Genomic DNA, 13,075 nt, shown 5'->3' on the forward strand with positions numbered 1-13,075 from the left:
ACGAGAAGCAGTACTATAGGAGTACTATTTCACATACTCATGAGTAACTTTGTGAATCGGATTGGACCCTCTGTATCTTCATGTGCTTGAGATATGGAAGTAAAAAGGTATAGATAAAGGGGATAATATAGGACACGGGGAAGTTATTGGAGCAGCTGTACAATTGGCCTGGCAAAGATCACGGAGCAGTTGAGAGTCAGGAGTTTCTCACTCACAGGCAACCATCTGGCTCAAGCCACAATCTGCTAGTCCATGAGCTGCCCCTCTATTTCTGAACCAGAAGACAGAGCGCGGTCTTTCAGGATGTTGTAGTACTCATCGTCGCTGGACCGCCGCGATCTGTGCTGTGCAGCCAGATCAGTGCCCACACGTCTGGACCCCTGGCTGTAGATAATTCCAGTTTAGGAGCCTTAATCCCTCCTTCTTCCCTCTGATATAAAATATTTTAATTCCAAAGGTATTCTATGACAGGCAATTGAGTATTCATTGGTGAATTAACCAATAAAGTAAAAGATACATATATTTATAAATATGTTGGTGTGCGGACTGATTGTGCAAGGCGACTGTAAAATGATCTGACTTCGATGTGTGTTCTTTTCACCCAGTTCTGCATTTCTAACAATCACCTTAAATAAACATTCCAGAATATGTATTGGTGATGTCTTCTTGAGGTTTGAGACCTACTGAGACATCATCACCCAATGCAAGGTCTAAAATGAACTGCTCCCAGACTCTTGTTTTAGGCAGCAGTTTCTTGTACTGAAAAGCATTTCCACCTTTCACAAAATCGGATTAATTTAATGTGAAGAAATCATTCTCATGTCACAATACACCAGCTGTGCATTTTGTAATTGTTATTTAATGTGGCCGTTTCTTGATTTGTAGTTCCCTTGAAAGAAACATTTTTTATTGAATGAGATTTTATGGGTTTTTTCTGGACTTATTGTCTCTCTTCCATCTCTCCTGCAGTATTTTGGATTTCTGCTCCTACTGTTTGCCACACAGATAACTGCCGGAGTTCTGGTTTACACTCAAAGAAACAATGTAAGTTACAGAGAGCCCAGTCTGGGAGTATTGTATAATGGGATTGTCTCAGGGGGTTGTCTCTAGGGCTGTTGGGGCTTTTTCTGTGTTGCTTAAAGGGTTTAGATAACCCGCTTTTAACAGGAAATTATTTATATCTGTGACCATTTGAGCTTGTATCGGAAACTGAACAAAAGCTTGTCTAAGGATTCATTAGTTTCTAAATTAGAGCCTGGAGGACTGGTTTTATGCCATATTTTCAGAATGCCACACAAGATCCATCTACATGGAATCTAAATGGAACCTATTTGGTAGTCAAGTTATCCTGCTGATGTGGCATGGTTTTGGTCCTCATGGCCCCATGTCATTCACCGCTCCTGCAGTTTAACACAGAGCACACATACCTATATAGAAATCTTGGCTCTGAAAAAATTCTGCTCTCCACATTACACCTGTAAAAACACAGGGTTGTTTGCGACCAGAAAAATGTTTATCGAATGTACAAAATGCAAAATGTGTTTCAGTAACTTGTTACCAATTCGCATTTTGCATTTGCGATTCGGTATTTGGAAAGGAGTGTGTTTAGAGCGCCCCTTCCAAATTCTGAATTGGTATGGTATGTATTACTATTTTGCGACCAAATTCCGGGTCGCAAAATAGTAATACCTTACCACCAGTATCACAGTATCACACATAGCAGTTTGAAACCTTGGCAGCTATGTACACATGGCAGTCAGACAACAAGATCACACATGGCATGTGCCATACTAAGCAGCACCTGGTCCACAGGCAATAAGACCAACCTCCAGCTGGGGCAGCAGATAGCATAACATACAGGCATCTGCACTGTAATAGATGCTTTGTTGTTAAACTCAATGGCTTGTATTGACTTCACACGGATGAAAGGCTGAGTGGACCAGCCAGGATAGGAACCCATAATAGCAGTGTGAACATAGATTTCAGCTATTTCAGCAGCAAGGACGTTAGGGAATCAGAGGGTATTTGAAGAATGTATTATCCTTGGCCGCAGATATCTGCAAGGCAGCCGAAGAATGCAGCCATTTTTTATCACAACGTTCTCAATCCCCAGAACGGCTGGACAGGATAGAAAGTGAACAAGATCACACCTGGCTAGGTCCTACTGACTGCATCTGTCATCCTGTCATCCACAGTTCAAAACCACACCTGGCCAGACTACGATTCTGTCACTTCACTTGCATTCCAGCTATTTACTGCAACATATAACGTCAAAGGAAAACAAGCACTGGAAAAGTCAATAGGTCTGACTCTGGCAAACTGGTGCAACAGATGGCAACGTTTTCAGATGAATGTATAGGGTTGACCAATAACAACCAAGAGCATGTGTGCAGTGTCACTTTAAATAAATGTGGAAAAATACTAGCTGTACCATCGTATTTTGCTCGTGGCAAAAATAAATGTGGATAAATACAGAAAAAATGTCCCAAAAATAAATATGGATAAATACAGACGGAAATGGCAAAAAAATAAATACCATGAAACCCGGAGCCCTAATCATAACTAAGCCTTCATGTACACTTCACACATGTTAACAAAGTGATGATAAGGGATCCACAGGCCTTCATTGCTACTTGCAGATACATTAAACTGTGCCCTTCCACTTTGTACTAATGAAACCAGCAGACATTTTGCAAAAAGATCCTGTGAACCCTTGCTCTTGTGGTTTTAAGCATAGGAATCAAGGGGCATATTAGCAAGGAAATGCGATATTTATTGCAAAACGCATTTAGCGTGGTTTTTTTTATCGCTGCCTATCGCTGGATATGTTAGCAGAGAAAACATGCTTTTGTGCTAAAATATCCAGGGATAGCTGCGAAATGCGTGAGTATTGGTGGAAATCCAGCGACATTCACTCACTAACGCCAATGGGGGCTTAACCTGAAAATCCACCTCCCATTGTATACACAGGTAAGTCTTCCTATTAGCAGGCGTTAGATTCTAGCGATAATCGCGGTTAGCGTGACTTTTTTTATCACTAAGCTTGCGTTGCTAATAGGCAATAGCTGTGTTTGCGACTGCTTTCAGTCGCTAACAGTTTGGGTACACCCACTTTGCATGTCGTTAGCAATAAATATCGCTGACATGCAAATCGGGCCCCAAACCGGTCGCTATCGCCTAAAAGCTGTCGCTAACTGCTGTTAGCCACAGCTTGCTGATAGAACGATAAAAATATTGCCGCTTTAGCCAGAAAAAGTACTGCTAAAGCGACGATTTTGCCATTGCTAATATGCCCCCAATTGTTTATGGGAATTTCAATTTCCCATGTAATGGTTGCATATTCGTACATTATTGAGTTATACGTGATAAAACAATTTGTAAAACACTCACATAAATTATATTTATGTGCGTGTTTTAAATTGCAGTATTAATAAGAAGACACCCTCTATTACTATAAAGAATGTGCTGGAATCCAGCAGCACAAACAGGGCTCTTCCTGGAGGATGCTCGCACTGCTGGATTTCAATAGCACTGACAAGGCACTGCCTAGAGGTGAGCAGTGCGGGAACTGTATTACACTGTAATTTTTGCTGTTACAAAACGGCCCCCTGGGGGCCGTTTTGAAACAGCAAAAACGGCCTGGAGTAGGCTTGCACTGCTGGACTAAAAAAGTACAGACACGGCACTGCCCGGGCGAAGCTAACACTGCTGTACCTCAAAAGCACTGACAAGGCACTGCAGGAATAGTATTACACTATACTGTGCACTGCCTGGAAGAGGTTGGCGCTACCGGTGCCCTGCATCACAGACAGGACACCGATTGGAAGAGGTTGGCGCTGCCGGTGCCCTGCATCACAGACAGGACACTCACTGGAAGATGTACTTCCTACGTATGTTTATTAGTATATCATGAACTTAGCTGAAAGGCAGCAGAGTGCTGTATGGGTCAAAGGCAAAGATGCAGTCTTAAAGTAATTGAAGGGGTAGCTGGGTTCTGAGAGCAGAAATGGATTTTTAATGTAGCAATGTAGCCTTTGCTTAAAGAGAAGTGCCTTCAGCGCTGTCCTAAACAGGAGCAGAGTAGAAGTGATACTGATGCATTCACCAATGTTGTTCTAGAGGGGATGATCCAGAAGGCACTATTTCGCCTGAGTGTGTCCTAACTCTGGATATGCAGAGAGCCACCAGAGGTGGTGAGGTTCTCAGCCAGCAGTCCCGAGCACCGGGCAATCCCCCGGTTGGCCGCATGGGTGGGTGTCGGTTTTGGCCCCCTGGGGGCCGTTTTGTAACAGCAAAAACGGCCCTGTAACAAAATCGGCAGAAAACCGGCCTTGGCAAAGAGCGTGGTCGAGCACTTTGCCAGGGCCAGTTTTGGTTCCCAGTCCGGCCCTGTCAGCCAGATAAGTAGGAGTTCAGGTCATGATGGCAGTGTGGACGACGCAGCTAGTTTTGAAGGCAGTGCAGACCAATGGGAGCCAGTGGAGTTCCAACAGCCGAAGGGTTATGTGGATGTATTTTTTCAGGTCTTGATGAGGCATGCTGCGATATACAAGATGCCCTTTGGGGCAGGTTGTGTGAAGTCTGGAAGACAGTGAAACAAGGCACTTACACTACCCAGATGCAAAAGTGCCAGTGATTGAACAGAAAGACGCTTTATGGAAATAACAGTTTAACTTTCTTTTAATAGATAGGAAGAGTTGGTACACAGCCATCTTGGTTGTCTTGGCAATGTGTTCCTCGAAAGCAAGGTCGGTATCCTTGGTGAATCTCACTGATTAGATGAAGCTGTGGATCTTCTACGCTGCCAGTACTGCCCTTGGATGGATGCCACAGTGCTGTTGCCTCTTTACCCTGCCAGTGCTCTTACTGAATCCTAAAGTGCTGTATCATTTCCACAGTGGCAGTCCTGTCTCTGTATTTTCTTGACAGTGCTGTAGCCCCCCTCCACTGATACTACAGTCTCATCATGTACCACAAAATGCCTTTGTGCCCCTACAATGGCAGTGCTGCCGTTCTGTAGCTGCATTGCGTTCCCATGGATCCCGTTGTGCAACAGCTGCTGAGCAGCGCCGTTATTGGTTGGATCACACAGTACTTTATTACTTCCACACTTATAGTGCTGTCTGAGTGTACACCACAGGGGTGCATTGCCTCCACACTGACAGTGCTATTCCTGGATGAATCCAACTCTGACCAATTATTCTGACAATGCTGCTCCTGGAGGAACCTAGCAGTGCGACAGCACCTGGCAGTGCTGTTCCCGGATATATCCTGCAGCGGAGCCGTTCCAGGTGAGCCTCCAGTGCTGCAGCTCCTCTTCACTGGAAGTGCTGTGTTTTGGTGCTTCTAGGTACTTGACCTCAAATGTCTAGAACAGTAAGAGTGAACTTCAGAACAAGTTTCCTTCCCGGACTCCCCCTTGGAATGGTCATCATAATCGCCCATATGTTAACCCTTTAAAAACAACTAAAGTAAAAATATTATTTGTTTCATTCTGTTTGTGATTAACAAATTAACTGTCCTATCCCAACCTTTTCCCCATAGTTGAAAGCAGCTGTTGGAGACTATGTGAGGGAAATTATAAGGACGTACGACGGTGCTGAGATCAGCGACACTGAGGAAAGTTGGGATTTTGTCCAGTCAACGGTAAGTGCAAAAAGAACAGAGAATGGATGGAATGCTGAACAATGCAAACATTCAACCACGTCACAAAGATCTGGGTTTAATCCATAGTTTCTTTGCCTACCACGCCACCCCAGTTTGGACCTAGCTATATGCAAATCAGTCTAGACCCTGCTTCTCATGGGAACAGTCCAGCCCTAACTGCCAAGCCAGGTCCCACTGGACCAGAAACAAGCATCTTGGGACTGGTTTCAGGGTTTCAACCCACATCAGCCAGTCTAGCTTGAATCCTGTGGCACAGTGAGCATGGGACCCACGTCTGGGCTTACCCTTCCCAATTAAGACGACAAAAGCAAAAAGAACAGATGATGAATGGAATGCTAAATAATGAAAACATTCACCCCTCCAGTCAACAGATCTGGGTTTAATTCAATGGTTTTGTCCCCACCGTGCAATCCCAATTTTGAGCCAGCTATATGCAAATCAGTCTAGACCCTGCTGCTCATGGGAACAGTCCAGCCCGAACTGCCAAGCCAGGCCCTCCCTGAACCGGAAACAAGAATCCTTTGACCGGTTTCAGGGTTTAACCCCTCATCAGCATTCCTTGGTCTGCGGTGCTCAAACATTCCACAGGCATTACTGGCTGTGTGCAGAGATCAGCAGCCAACCCACTGAAGGGATAGTGGGTTGGGCAAAGTTGGTCACATGACATGTCGGTGAATCTGCTCTGGCCCAGCCAGACTTTCAAAGATACCAGAAAGTCCAGTAATCTCCTGATTTCCCTTAACTTCAGACTGTAGCTAGTTCTAGGTTAAAGATGTGAGTCTCTCACCTTGTCGTGCAGTCACACACGTTAAGTGTGTGTCTAGAGGCTTAGAGCCCAGTGTCACTATCCCATTCCTGATGTCTAAGTGCTTTCATTGTTAACATACACACCTTTCCATTTATATGTCCTCGCTCCTTGCCATTGTACGTGGGCCCTTTCCACTCCCTCTAGGTGAGCTCTGCAGGTTTTGAGGGGGATAGTTGTTGAACACTCTGTACTTTTTGAGCACAGTATTATACATTTTATGTGCAAATACATTTTATTGCCAAATATACCATCTGATATGTAAGCCATTTTCTAGTAAATAGATGTTGCTTTTGAAAAAAAAATTGATTGAACCGTGTAAAATGGAAAATTAAACATAGAGGGCCTCATTTACTATATTTGGATGCACAGCAGCGCAGCAAGCCTTCATGCTGCGCTGCTGTGCATCAAAATTAAAGGGCAGGAATGCACTGTTTCTATAAAATACGGTGCATTCCCTGTGCTGGCAATCAAACAGCAGCTGCCCCCCACCCCCTCTCCTGGGGAGGCGTAGGATTCTGAGGTATTCCCAGCTTTACAAACGTTATGAATCTGGGAATATTTCAGGTTCCATTAATGTTGCGTGGGAACACCCACAGCAACACCCATGGAACGCCCCTTTCACGCAGAGTAATGCATGAAAGGGGCTCATATTTACAAGGCCATTAAAGGTCACGCAGGGTGACTTTATGCAGCCTTGTAAATATGGGCAAGCCCATTGCGCTGGCAGTGTGTCAAAAAAGTGACACACCGGTGGCACAATGGGATTGTAAATGAGACCCAGAATATTTTAGATGGCTCAGTGGGAGGGAGCTGTCCCTTTGAATAGAAACTCTACTCTTCCTTGCTGCGCCCACATAGAAGCCCTTTTACTGTGTTGCAGTTCAAGTGCTGTGGATGGACTGGCCTTGGTGACTGGCAGACCCTCAACGAGCAGCAGCAGCACTTGCGCAATGCCACTCTCGACGTCTACCCCTGCTCGTGCATCAACATGTCCAACACAGCGTCCAGCAAAAACATCAGCAGCAACAGCACAAGTGATGCCAAAGGGGTCCGATCAGGCTTCTGCGAGGCATCGTCGAAGGAGACGGTCCCGGTGTATAGAGTGGTAAGTGATAAACACTACAGACATCTCTCCTTCTCATTCTGTGTCTGCTGGAGTAAAGGGATGCATTTAATATTTGCTATTTTGAAATACTAGTACTTTAGCAGATTTGTAACATAATTGCTGTTTCACAATGTGTGGATAGGGACAACTGAGTCAATGCAAATAATGACATTGAATGGTAGCTCCTCTGTTGCTTAAGCATCCTCTGATACCTTCTTTTTTGGAATCTTCTTGCAGGGCTGTATGAGCAGTGTTCAATCCTGGCTGTCCGGCAACATCCTCCTCATTGTTGGTGTGTGCTTGGGAGTCGCCCTTCTAGAGGTGAGTTCGCTCTTTAATGTCCTTCAATGTCAGTCTGGCTGCAGAGGCTTCACCATGTCGAAGGGTTTGATTAGTCTATGTGTTTAATGAGGGGGGTGGGTCTCAATTTGAAACTGTAGCATCTACATGAGTACCATTGCAAGTTAAAAACCAAGACCGCCTTTGTGTGATGAATCCCTATTCAGAAGGTTAAAAGCTTTCAATATTTAGGGGTTCTTTTAGATTTATCTCTGAGATGTGGCCATTTCTGTGACACAACACAGTTTGAATGAACAATTGAAGTGGGCTTCGGGTTTTCCAGTATGCTGGAGTTTATTTATTTATTTAGTTATTTAGCGCGACATTCATCCCGTTGAGATATCACGGCGCTGAGGCAGCGGAATAGTGGCGTGTAAGCTCGGTGTAGTCATTGTTACTGATATCAGTCTTTAGGGAATAAGTGAATAAGTTGAAGCCCCTAAAAGACTGGTTGACTGTATACAAAAGTAAGTGTATTTCCATTACAATTTTTGGGCCTAAACTATGGGTATATAAACATAGGAATTGTTAACAACAGATAGAGGATGACTACTTACAACGACTCCTCTCTTTCCTCAAAAGCACCTCTGTTTTATTTGCCACACTGAACCTAGGGTTTAGCTACCTGGAGGACTACATCAAGTTGTGGCCACATGCTCTCTGGCCCTCAATATGGTCTAAGGGGGAAACCAAACGTAATTGTACGATTATAGGGAACTATCTAGCACTGGAGTGCGCAATTCATGTCCCTTGACTCAAGGATGTAAAAGAAGGTTCTGCGTTGATCAACCAAGGGAAACTTTGCTCCAAAGACATGTTGGCAACCTTTCTCCTTGCTAAATGCAGTGAGACCAGATTGAAAAAAGAGGTAATGAAATCTACTGTATAGTATATACCTACACAGCAATCTCGCCCCACCAGTTTAATTGAGCCATATCTTGTTACTGTCTCAAATGTCTATCACAGATTTCTTCTCACAAGATTCAGGTTTACTATAGTACATGCCATGCTGACCTTCCCAGGGATAGCCCTGTGGCAGAAGCAGTTTCCTCCTTGCCCTTGTGATAACTGTTCCTCACAAAGCACCATACATTTTATATTATTCCGTTGTTTTTATAAGGGACCTAGGAAACAGTCCTCACTTCCACTGTTGCGTCTTGGAAATGTTAGATCTTATGGGCTTGCTATCTTATATTTACCAGAACTTGACTCAAATTTCATATGTATTTCTGTGGATAGGTCATTTCATCAAAGTATTGGAATTGGAATGATTTGAAGATAAGGTGATGATTAATACAATATGTATGTGTGCTATAGTCCATTTGATAATGTTTTACATAGGTTCTTTATTGTAATGATTTTATGACTGGATATTATTATGATATATTTGATCAGTTTTGCATGGATTTTATTTGGCTTTTTACATTTTGTTATGACAGATTTTTTTCAGAATAAAGTCTACTTGATTGAATCATTGATTACATCTATATGGTGAAGAATATTTTTTATTTATTTTTGTGTTTTGTCCAGCACTAAATGCTGTCTAGAGGATGCTTCTGTGTGCTTCTATGGTGCAGAGGAGATGGATATAAACAGTCAGTGGGCATGTGGGTGCAGCAACAGTACACTGTGTGGAATAGATGGGTTTTCATTGCATTGCGCCCTCCTTGTATCATGCCTTGAAGACAGACAGCAGCTTCAGAAAGACAACCAAAGGTACCTCATTGGCTGGAGCAGGAGAAGTCTTTCATGCCTGTGTAAGGGTTTTTGTTTGAGTTACACTACTTTTAAGTCTGAGCACTCGTTGCCCAGAGCTAGTGACAGGATATCTTGGCAACAAAGATGTGGTGATCGGTCAATGAGCCAAGAGGTGGAGCCTTGAGCTCGTTGCAGCTTGGAGCTAGGTATTTGATTGGCATCACCATCGAGTGATTGGATGTTCTCAATTTGCAGACATCCCATGCGTTATTGGATGCAGTGCTTCAAAATTAAATACAAGACACTGCTTACAAAATGTATGGGTGGCTCTTGCCTAGTTGGCCACTGTAGGTATATGCTACTGCCAAAGTCAACCAGGGTACCTGAACTTGACATATGCACTGTGTCCACATCTAGAGTTACTGCATATTACATTTTTGTACTGTAGACTCTTTGTACTGTATGAATCAATCAATCAAGTAGTATGCATATAGCACTGCTTCTCACCTGAGAGGGTATCCAGACGCTGTGCTGCAGGTATCAGTCAAAGAGCCTGGTCTTGAGTCCCTTCCTGAAGTGAGTCAGCGAGGGTGCAGTGCAGAGGTAGAGTTGAAGGGAATTCCAGGTTTTGGTGGCAAGGTGGGCGAAGGAGTGTCCTCCAGAGTGGCAGTGACGGATGCGTGGTATCTGTGCGAGGGCGAAGTGTGTGGAGCGGAGATTCCTGGGAGGTCAGTGGAAGTGCAGACAGTGGTTCTTGTAGGTGGGTTTTTGGGCATTGTAGGATTTGTAGGCATGAGTGGAATGCTTGAAATTGCATTTCTTCTGGATGGGGAACCGGTGGAGGTCCTTCAGGTGCAGTGTGATATGGGTCCTCTTGTGCAGGTTGAGGATCCACCAGTCTTTACATGAGTTCAATGGTGGTGCCTACATGGAGTGCATTGCCGTAGTCCAGTCTGCTTGTGATGAGGGCGTACGTCCCTGTTTTCCTGGTGCTGATGGGGAGCGACTTAAAAACTTTGCAGAACATGTGGAGACAGGCTGAAGAGATGGCATTGACATGACATTTAATGGAGAGTTCGCTGTACCGTATGATATAAGAGTTTGCTGCTTCAGTGTGGATCTGAGCTCCCTTTAATTCCCCTTCCCTGCTCATCAGGGGGAGAGGCACAGTCCCAGACTGAGACATGAAGCTCCTCCCTTCACCAAACAGTAAAATAATTGATATTGTTTACGTATTTATTTACTTACTGTGGAGTATTGTAGAACCCTGCATGTCACATTTTGGTTACTTCAGAGCCCTTCTAGGTGTTACAGCTTTTTAATGGCAAAACTATAAAAGTAGGACTAGTCCAATATTCTACTATGCAGTTAAGTTTCCAGGCCCTTCCCAGAATGCAAATAGTTGGACTCTGCCTTTGGATCTGCATTTAGTATATTTCAAAGCTTAGTGACGCACACTCCGTGTTTGATCTTGTTTAATTCGTTTTCGGTTAAATATGGAGATTGAGAGTACAAGGTCTGGTTAGATCTGTGATGCAGGGGTAGTTTTTGTAGATATCTAGGTCTCTGGCCCCAGCAGGCCTTGTAGATGGTATAGCCTGATTTGAACGTTCCCATGGCTTCTTCCTGTAGCACTTTTCATCTTTCAAGACCATATTTATGTGGTTTCAGCCATTCAGGTTTAAAGAGAGTCTGCCTGCCTTGTTTTGGAGCCTTTGCATCCTGACAACAAGCTTTTCTGGGAGGCCAGTGCCGTCTAGATTTGCCATAGTGTGGGCTCTTGTCAACTCCACCTGAAAGCCCAGTCAGAGGAATTGAAGGAGTCTTTGAAGAAGTGAGAGTTACTGGCAGTGGCTTAGCTAGACCTTTTGCCACCTGTGGCAGTCGGGCATTTGCTCCCCCGCGATGGATGCAGGTAAGAGCGGCGGGTGGCGACGGTTCCTGCGTTTGCCACCCCGGGATGGCTGCAGGTAAGAGCAGGGGGGTTGGGCACCACCCTCAAAACTCGAGCTGCTTGGGGCGGACCAGCCTCTCCACCCTGCTTCACCACCGGTTGCTGGTTCATTCACATGACGACTGCATTCACGCGTGGAATGAAGGAAAGCAAGACATCAAAAATGACTCCCAAGTTCCTTTCTTTCAATGAGGGGGGAGGTGGTTGGCTCAACCTGGCAACAAATCGAATTGTGGAGCCTTGAGCTCTGGTTATGCACAGTAAAAGCTATTGGCCTTGCTTCCGTTCAGACGGAGAAAGCTCGCCTACTTCCAGTGGAATATATAGTGCAGGCGCAAGGAGGCTTTGATATAGTTTTAAAGCCTGTTTTCCAGCTGAAAAAATAATTGTGATCATCAAATTGCATAGCCTGGTGAAGAAAACCTTCACAATTATTGCAACAGTTTGCTAAATGAATGAATGAATGGACAAAGTGTATTTTTGCTTGAAAGGTTTTGTGAAGTTTCTAATCTCTGGAAGTTAGAGGGTTTGCTCCTATGATAAAGTTCTCAAAAATTCAGCTTTATGCGAAATATCTGGAAAACAAATATTTTGCAGAGGAATGTTTCAACAAAAAAATCTTTTATGCTAGAGGTTTCTTCTATTAAAAATAGTTTTTCCCTGAGATTGTTGCCCAACAAAGACTTATGTTTCAGCAGTGAAAACGCCACTGTCCCATATGTCTTCATGAAGGTCGACAGGCTCACAAAGTGGCAATGTTTGCAGAGGAAATACTTTCTATCTCTGCTCACATCTAGTTCTAATCACATTACGATTTAAGAGTCACCTTGCAATACCACTATGAATTCACGCCATGTGAAATGTCCACTTTCCTCTCTTGATGCACAGTTCCTGCAGATCCTAGGGGCGATCCTGGCCTTTGCCCTGGAGAGGAGCATGCGCAGGAGCTCATCTGATGACATTTTGTTCTTCCCTGTCAGGTGGCTCCAATGTGTTCATTCTGTGTGTGCATGTTTGTGTGTTTCTATTATTCTGCTTTTTTTGTAAATAAAAAAAAGGCACAGGAATCATTCTTAGAGTAAATATATGTCTTTTGGAACAGTGCACACATGAACCCTACATTCTTGTACATTTCTGTTAGGTATATAAGTCTCTTAATGAGTTGTAAGCATCTCATGCTTGGAGCCATCTTGAAGAGCTCCTTGTGTGCAATATGAATTATGATTTTTGTGTTATGGCCACTCAGGACTGATCTCTGATCTGCCCTGAAGTTTGCTTTTAGCCGTCTGCAGGCCTAATTTTTATTTATTATGATGAGCGAAATTCAGATAGATTTTTGCTCTGTACAGAATTCTGACAAATGCAAACTTCGTAATTTTATGGAATTCGAGTTTTTAAAATGTGCATCTGATCAAAGTGGCGTCTGTGTCATTTTTTTAATACAGCTGTGAGTGCAAAAATATTCAGCAAAAAAGGAATTAATCAGATTCTTGTTCCAGAAGGA

At 43.8% G+C, this 13,075-nt stretch overlaps 1 protein-coding gene across 1 annotated transcript in view; it reads left to right on the forward strand.

Moving 5' to 3' along the window:
• Positions 1–13,075, forward strand: part of LOC147701696 (CD82 antigen-like) — a 208,604-nt gene that overhangs the window by 165,814 nt on the left and 29,715 nt on the right. Inside the window, exons 5-8 of the mRNA XM_086930329.1 lie at positions 970–1,044; positions 5,545–5,646; positions 7,356–7,580; positions 7,818–7,901. Coding sequence (XP_086786455.1) covers positions 970–1,044; positions 5,545–5,646; positions 7,356–7,580; positions 7,818–7,901 — 486 coding nt within the window. The remainder of the gene's footprint in view (positions 1–969; positions 1,045–5,544; positions 5,647–7,355; positions 7,581–7,817; positions 7,902–13,075) is intronic.

The sequence above is a fragment of the Lissotriton vulgaris genome, chromosome 7 (genome assembly GCF_964263255.1).
Source record: "Lissotriton vulgaris chromosome 7, aLisVul1.2, whole genome shotgun sequence".
NCBI classification, from domain to species: domain Eukaryota; kingdom Metazoa; phylum Chordata; class Amphibia; order Caudata; family Salamandridae; genus Lissotriton; species Lissotriton vulgaris.